The sequence below is a fragment of the Ustilaginoidea virens genome, chromosome 2 (assembly GCF_000687475.1).
Source record: "Ustilaginoidea virens chromosome 2, complete sequence".
Taxonomy (NCBI): Eukaryota; Fungi; Ascomycota; class Sordariomycetes; order Hypocreales; family Clavicipitaceae; genus Ustilaginoidea; species Ustilaginoidea virens.
The window spans coordinates 3,914,907-3,921,801 of NC_057317.1; the positions used below are offsets into that span (position 1 = coordinate 3,914,907).

The following is a 6,895-nucleotide window of genomic DNA, read 5'->3' on the forward strand; positions in this document are numbered from 1 at the left end:
CGATTTATGGGAATGAAGTGCATTTTTATAATACCTAGAAAGACCGACCTACCTAGATGCTGGCTAATCTTCAAGAATCAAGTTTTACGCCTATACGATATAGCGATCGCGATAGTTATCTCTAATAACGAAACAGCACTCTAGACTAGTAATAGTCGGGAAGAAGCTAAGCGGAAAGGCATTATGATTCGAAATTCGAGCCCTAGTTATTAATATTAGAACGGTTATACTGAACGTTTTAGGGGGGTGTTAAAGATGAAGATGGCCTTTCTTAATATATAAGCAGGCTTTCCTAAGGAGTTATAGCCCGTTATAGCCGAAGTAGTGGTATATTTGCTAAATCGAAGCCCTAGGAAGTCGGAAAGACTTTACGATAACTGGAAGTCACCTCTTTAAATACTTCAACTTTAGCTCCGTAACAATAAGCCCGCCTAGAAATACCTACCGGCAGATATTCGTCTATAAATTCACCACCTCCGCGCCTATAGATATAAGGCTTTTGTGATGACTCGCGACAGGATATTGCAGAAAGGTCTGAAGCTCAATTAAAGAGCTTATATCGGGTATTTAGTAGGCTATATCTCGACCACTTAGTACCTAATTTAGGTGCCTTCGTTAAAAAGAAGCTGCTAGTTTAATTCTAGCTATATTACATTCGATGAGACTGTTTTTTATTAAGATAAATGCTACTTACCGATTTCTGAATAATAAAAGGAGGCCCTAAATAGCCTTATCGGTAATATTAAAGAAATACCTATTGTTGACGACTTTAAACTCGTGTTATCCGGGAATTCGATTAAAAATATCTTTGCTAATAATCCTATTATTGAATAGGCGCCAGAGGCACAAAATGAAGCCACTAATAATGCCCCTTAACTAATAGAAATTGATCTTAAGGTTATAGACTACCCCAAAGAAGCTATTACTTAAGCGATGCTGCCGTCCTTGCTATTTTCGCCTGAGCCTAACGATAAACTTGAGCCGATTACTCCCTTCGATAATATATTCTTTATAAAGCTCGAAGGAAATACTTACGATATATTCGTAGCTTCTATCGCGAAGCCTTTAGCTATAATGGAGGCACTATATATCACGAATATGCCTAAAGAGCCGGCGATATAGAGGGAGCTTAGAAAGCATCTTAAGCGCGAGGAATTTATCGCTGCCGTAAAAGAAGAATATTCGAAGGTTATAAACGGGGAGATTAAATGCATTATTCAACGAAATGATTTATCTATCGATTTTTGGATTAAGCTATTAGACCTAAAGTGGGTGTTTGCCTATAAATGGGACCAAGATGGGTATCTCACCGGTTATAAGGTACGATTATGCATTTATAGTGATCAACAACCCTATAATCTTTATGATACCTAGGCAGTAGCGCTTGCGGTATATATATTTCGGCTTCTTATAGCGTTAATATGCTTCTTTGACCTAGAAACGCACTAATATAACTTCGTTATAGCCTTTCTTAATGCACTACTTAACGAGACTATCTATTGCAAATAACCCGACGGATTTTACAATAGTTTCATATTCATTAGGTTATTGCGTGCCCTATATGGGCTTTAAAGGTCTCTACTACTATGGTTTAAAGAGTTATTACGATTCCTATTGCAATAAGGCTTCAAATAGGTCTACAAAGATCCTTATGTCTTCATTAATAGCTTCCTTATTATGTTCTTCTATATTGATAACCTAATCGTACTTTATTATAAGTTACGGATAGAGGCATTTGAATCGTTCTATACGGTATTAATGGCGGCATTTAAGATTAAGGATCTCGGCGAGCTACGGTGGTTCCTAGCAATTAAGGTTATTCGTAACCGCACGGCTAGAAAATTGTGGCTTATATAGAGGGCTTACTTCGATAAGCTAGCGATAAAATATAACCTCACCGCGTTTAACGATACTAAGGACCGCCTTCTGGAGCACCCGCTGCATACTGCAAGACTTAAGGCATTTGATAGGATAGCTAAACCACACGATACGAAGCGATACCAATTAATAGTAGGCTCGTTAGTATATCCGATTATGATTATAAGGCCTAAACTAGGCTATATTGGATCGCAGCTATTAAGATTCCTTTAAAATCCGGGTCTAGACTATTTATAAGCCGTAAGGAAGGCACTCGACTATAGCTATACGTGGAAGAATACCGCGATAAAATTCCGGGCTGATGTAGTAGAAATAGAGGCATTTTCTAATGCTTCCTATGCCGATGATATCACGACGCGATGAAGCAGTTAGGGCTATATAATTAAGCTCTTTAGCGGCCTGATTATATATAAATTGGGTCAATAGGATACTATTACAATATCGTCAATAGAGGCAGAGCTTCTTACGATATCTTATACGGCAAAGGAGGTTATCGCCTTTAAGAGATTATGCGAGGAAGTTAGGCTCTAATTATATACCGATATCCCTACAATTCAATACGATAACATCCAGACCATTCGCCTATTGAAAGAGGAATTCTTTAAGCTCGTAATACGGCTTCGTCACGTAGATATTTATTACTATTAGTTGCGCTAGGAGGTTCAAAAAGGAACGATCGATATTACGTAGGTTCTAACGGGCAATATAGTTGCTAATGGTTTTATAAAGCCTCTAATAGGCTAGAAATTTGAAATCTTCCGCCGGCAGCTTAGGCTCGTTATTTTAAAGGGATCCTATGACGCCGGACCGCAGTCTCACGATATTATTTTTGGTAGTGAGGAAGAGCCTTATAAGGATTAAAAGATGCCCTGAAAAATCAGATTAAAAGGGGCTTTTCAATAGCTGCACTTGTTTCCTATGAAAAATTGGAATCTACGGTTTGTTATTATTTTCTTACGCTGTATGTGTGCTATTGGGCGAATTTACCCCTGAACAGGTAGCCTATTCAATAAGGGCACCGTCATGTTTTGCGCACAATATCTTGAGTGGATTGATATTTCTACTTGTTATCTTGCTTTGCACTGAATTTAGCTATATGGCAGGATATCCTTGGGAAAGCACATCCTAAGGGGGTGTGTTGGAGGGAAATTGGCTTGTCTGTAATGTGGATATCGGTCATGTCCGAGGTCGGATGTGCCGAGTTCTCCCTGGATCAGTAAGCCCTTAGGGGTACCCCCTATCCCACTATAAATAGCTGGGAACACAAGTCTCTTAGAGAAGACTTGGTTCCTTCAATCAAGTATTATCGCATTTTCCCTGTGCATTCTGACAGTAGGCCCTTCCCGTTTAGGAACCTCTGACTATCTCCGGTCAACATGGCTTTATGGAATCTGAGCAACAACTCCGACACAAAACCACACAAAAACCGCACAGAACCACACGAAACCACATGAAACCCAGCTTCGATTGAAGTCCATGGCTCTTTGTGTGTTTGCACGACCGAGGGATTGCTGGTACGCATGGAACGTTGGCCGATGGCCAGCCGAAGCGCCTGGCGTTTTGTTAGCCCGGACCAGATTCATTCTGCGCTGCGCAGAAGCTTATTGCGTGACGAAGAAGCATTGCGTTGATGAGTTTCGATTAGCCTCTTCGCTCCTGCGGCGCATGCGTTCTCACTCGCCGGACGGGCAACAGTATCGGGCTATGAGGAGGCCCGAACCCCTTTGCCTTGACCAGGGCTGCGGAGCCATGTCCGGTTGAGCGCCGAGGGCACAGCATGACCCAATCTCGACGGCCAAGCGCGGATTCGAGGCCGCCATTTCCTTGATAGCCTCGAGGAACCGGCTTTCTGGCTTATATTTGGTGCGGGCAGCCAGTCTCCCTCCTGTGGAGCTGGGCGCCTGCTTCCGCCGTCGGCACGTGGCAGCTTGTCAGGATCAGCATCCCCTTCAAACAAAGCCTATCCCTTTCCTTTGTGCGTCGTGAAGCAGCAAGCAGGCCGGTGCGAATCACAAAGGTGACGATTGGGGAGCCAAATAAGCAGCCCGCCCCTCCCACCCTGCGTTCAGCTGCATATTGAATACTGAAAGAAAGAAAGCCAGATATACTCCGTATAGGCAGTCTCGACCGCATCCTCTTTGGGCAGACGTGTTGTTATTCCCCTGCTGAACCGTGTTACTCTTGCTCGTCGCAATGGTCACCATCATCTCCATGTTCGTCAAAAAGGTCAAGATAGACCAGACTCGGCTCCAACGCCGCGCCTTGTCGCTCCTCTCTTTCTCTCCGCTCTTCCGACTCTTCTTCTTCTAAGCCCCCTTCTTCCCACCGAGCCAACAGCCTTTTCCGAGACAACTCAAACTTCCTCTATGCGTTAAGCATGGTATAGAACGTCGTGCCACCCAGTGCAGCAGCAGCAGCAGCCAGGTGCTTGCAGGATGGCTTTTCGCGGCCCGGCCAGGTACGACGGAGGGATCCCCAGACCAACGCCCATCTGCCGAGAGCCAGACACTTGGATTTTTTTTTTTTTTTTTTTATTTTTCTTAAATCGGAGCCTTGCTGCATCCCATCTGGCACTGATGCAAACACGGAGCGCTCTCTGCACCCCCGTTCTGCATGTCCTTGCGTCCGATGCGTCGACGCCACGGTGGAGCTCTTGACAGATTCTGCATCATGTCCCGATTTGGGTGTCAATAGACGTCCGTCAATAGCCTCAGCCGTATTCGGCAAACTTGAACAACAGGCCCGTTGTCAGCCAGAAGAGCTCTGCGGCGGCTGTTCCCGCCGCGCCGGTAACGTCTATTGGTGAGGTTGTCAATGGTCTGGTTGTTCAATGCAGCTTGCTTCTTCTGCCCGCCACCACCAAATGTGACTGACGGACGTTCGTTTGTCGCCGACCGTCATGTCATGTTCACGTCCGAGTGCCCATTCACCTCATGCTGGGCACACCGTGATGCATTAGTTGCTCCTGGCTCAGCCAGTCTCGGTCTTATTGAACGCCTGTGAAGACGCCAGAGACCTGATCCATGCCCGCAGATGCCGGGCAATTCCTGTGTGATGAGTTTCTCTGCTCTCCCAGCCCCAATGGGAAGCTCTACCCCTTTTTTTGTTTTGTGTGCGGAATCGCGTGTTGACGAGGCTGAAAGAACCATGTTTTTTCTATTCACGCCACCCATTGAGCAGAAGCAGAAGCAGAAGAAGAAGAAGAAGAAGATGGAGACGGAGACGAAGACGAAGACGGAGAAGAAGAGGACGACTTGGTATAAGGGCAATGCTTCCCACTCGCTTGTGGTACACTGGCCATGAACAAGTGCCACGACGCGGTTTCATCAACCCTCGTTCCCGTCCTGATTCTAAGCGGCCACGAGTTGCCTGCCCTGTCTCAGCAAGTTGTTGCACCGTATCGTCATGAAACGTCTCTCGTCCCTGTTGATTCTCATATCCAACTTGGCGTCCTTCCTCCTCTCCGTCCCCTCTTCTTTTCATTTCCTTCTTCTGAGCCCTCGCCCAAAGACATGGAAGCATTGCCCCCCAACGCGAACCCGAACCAGCTTGCGAGCCGTGGCGCAACGACCATTCTCGCCACGGCCGCAAGCTACCCTCCCTACTCGAATCCCGCGCTGGCAGCCAACCTCGTGTGCAGAACCGTCCTGGCCCTGCTAGCCAACCTGGTCTGCCTGGTGCCTCTCCGGCAGCTGTATCGAAACGGCGAGTTCGCGGCCGTCGTCTTCATCCTCAACGTCGAGCTTAAGAATCTCGAGACGGTGGTCAACTCGCTGCTGTGGAGGGACGACGACACCGCCTCCTGGTGGCCCGGCTACGGCTGGTGCGATGCTGACGCCTATCTTCACAACCTCAGCATCGGCCTGTTTGTCACATGCCTGCTGGCCATTGTGCGCAACCTGGCCCAGCGGGTCGGCTTGATGCAAGCGACCGCCCTCACGGCCCGGCAGAAGCGCCGCCGCAACGTGATTCAGGCCCTCATCATCTTTCCCCTTCCCATCATCCAGCTTGCCTTGACGTGGCCCATCACGGCCCAGCGCTACCTGGTGGCCACCTTGATCGGCTGCAACTGGATCCCCCATCCCTCCTGGCCCTACCTGGTCTTCTTTGTGCTTCCGCCGCCGATATTCGCCATCCTCACCGCAGGTTATGCAAGTAGGTTGTCCTTTGTCCTCATCCTCGGTTGGAGTGGGGGGGAGGGTGTTTTGCCATGGTGCCTGTAAGAAAGAAAAAGAAGGAAAAAGAAAAGAAGAGAGAGAGAGAAAGAAAAACAAAAAAAAAAAAAAAGGGGGGGGGGGGGGGGGGGGGGGACAAATGGCCTTTGCTATACATCTCCCCTCTTTTAGTTGCCATTGACTGACCTTGTGTGCGTGTAATCTTTCCAAACCCACCAGTTTTGATTTACAAGCGATTCCGAACCGTCAGCAAAACGACTCAAGTTGCTCTCAATAGCAACCGCGCCGCCCTGCACAGGAGCCAACGAACAAAGAGACGGCTGTACCTCATGGTCGTCTCCATCTTGATCCCGTTTCTCCCCGTCGTCATCACGCTGTCCGTCCTCAACATCCTGGAAATGCATGCCGTAAGGCCATTCAGCTACGACCAGGTCCACAATCACGCCTCCCCGTTTCCGTGGAACACGATCCTGTTTGTCCCCTCGGGCCAGATCAGATGGGCCTACTTGAACAACTGCTACATACCCATCGCCACGGCCATCCCCATATTCGTCTTCTTCGGCCTGACCAAGGACGCCGTCAACAACTACAGGCAGCTGTCCCTCTGCCTGGGGCTCGGCCGGCTTTTCCCCAGCCTCCTCCAAGAATACGACCCGGACAAGGGATTCTCATCTGGGGCGAGCACCCTAGGCTCCGCGCAGCTGCGGACCGTTGCAAGGTAGTGTGGCCTTCTTGGTTCCCTCCTCCCGTTCGATTTCGAGGGGCATAATCCATTGACACCTGGGATGCAGCAGCACCCCTTCAAAGTCCGAGTCAAGCACGAAATCTCACCCACCGAGTGA

General features: G+C 48.0%; 2 protein-coding genes across 2 annotated transcripts; both read left to right on the plus strand.

Moving 5' to 3' along the window:
* Nucleotides 1-4,911: 4,911 nt before the first annotated feature.
* UV8b_02844 (uncharacterized protein) lies at nucleotides 4,912-5,181 on the plus strand (the record flags this gene model as incomplete). The annotated part of the gene is made up of 1 exon (XM_043140342.1): nucleotides 4,912-5,181. One exon carries the CDS (start codon nucleotides 4,912-4,914, stop codon nucleotides 5,179-5,181), a length of 270 nt encoding a protein of 89 aa, XP_042996276.1.
* A 209-nt stretch (nucleotides 5,182-5,390) lies between these two features.
* Nucleotides 5,391-6,895, plus strand: UV8b_02845 (uncharacterized protein; the record flags this gene model as incomplete). Its single annotated transcript, XM_043140343.1, has 3 exons — nucleotides 5,391-6,033; nucleotides 6,273-6,763; nucleotides 6,845-6,895. The coding sequence occupies 3 exons, from the start codon at nucleotides 5,391-5,393 to the stop codon at nucleotides 6,893-6,895; spliced, it is 1,185 nt and encodes a 394-aa protein (XP_042996277.1).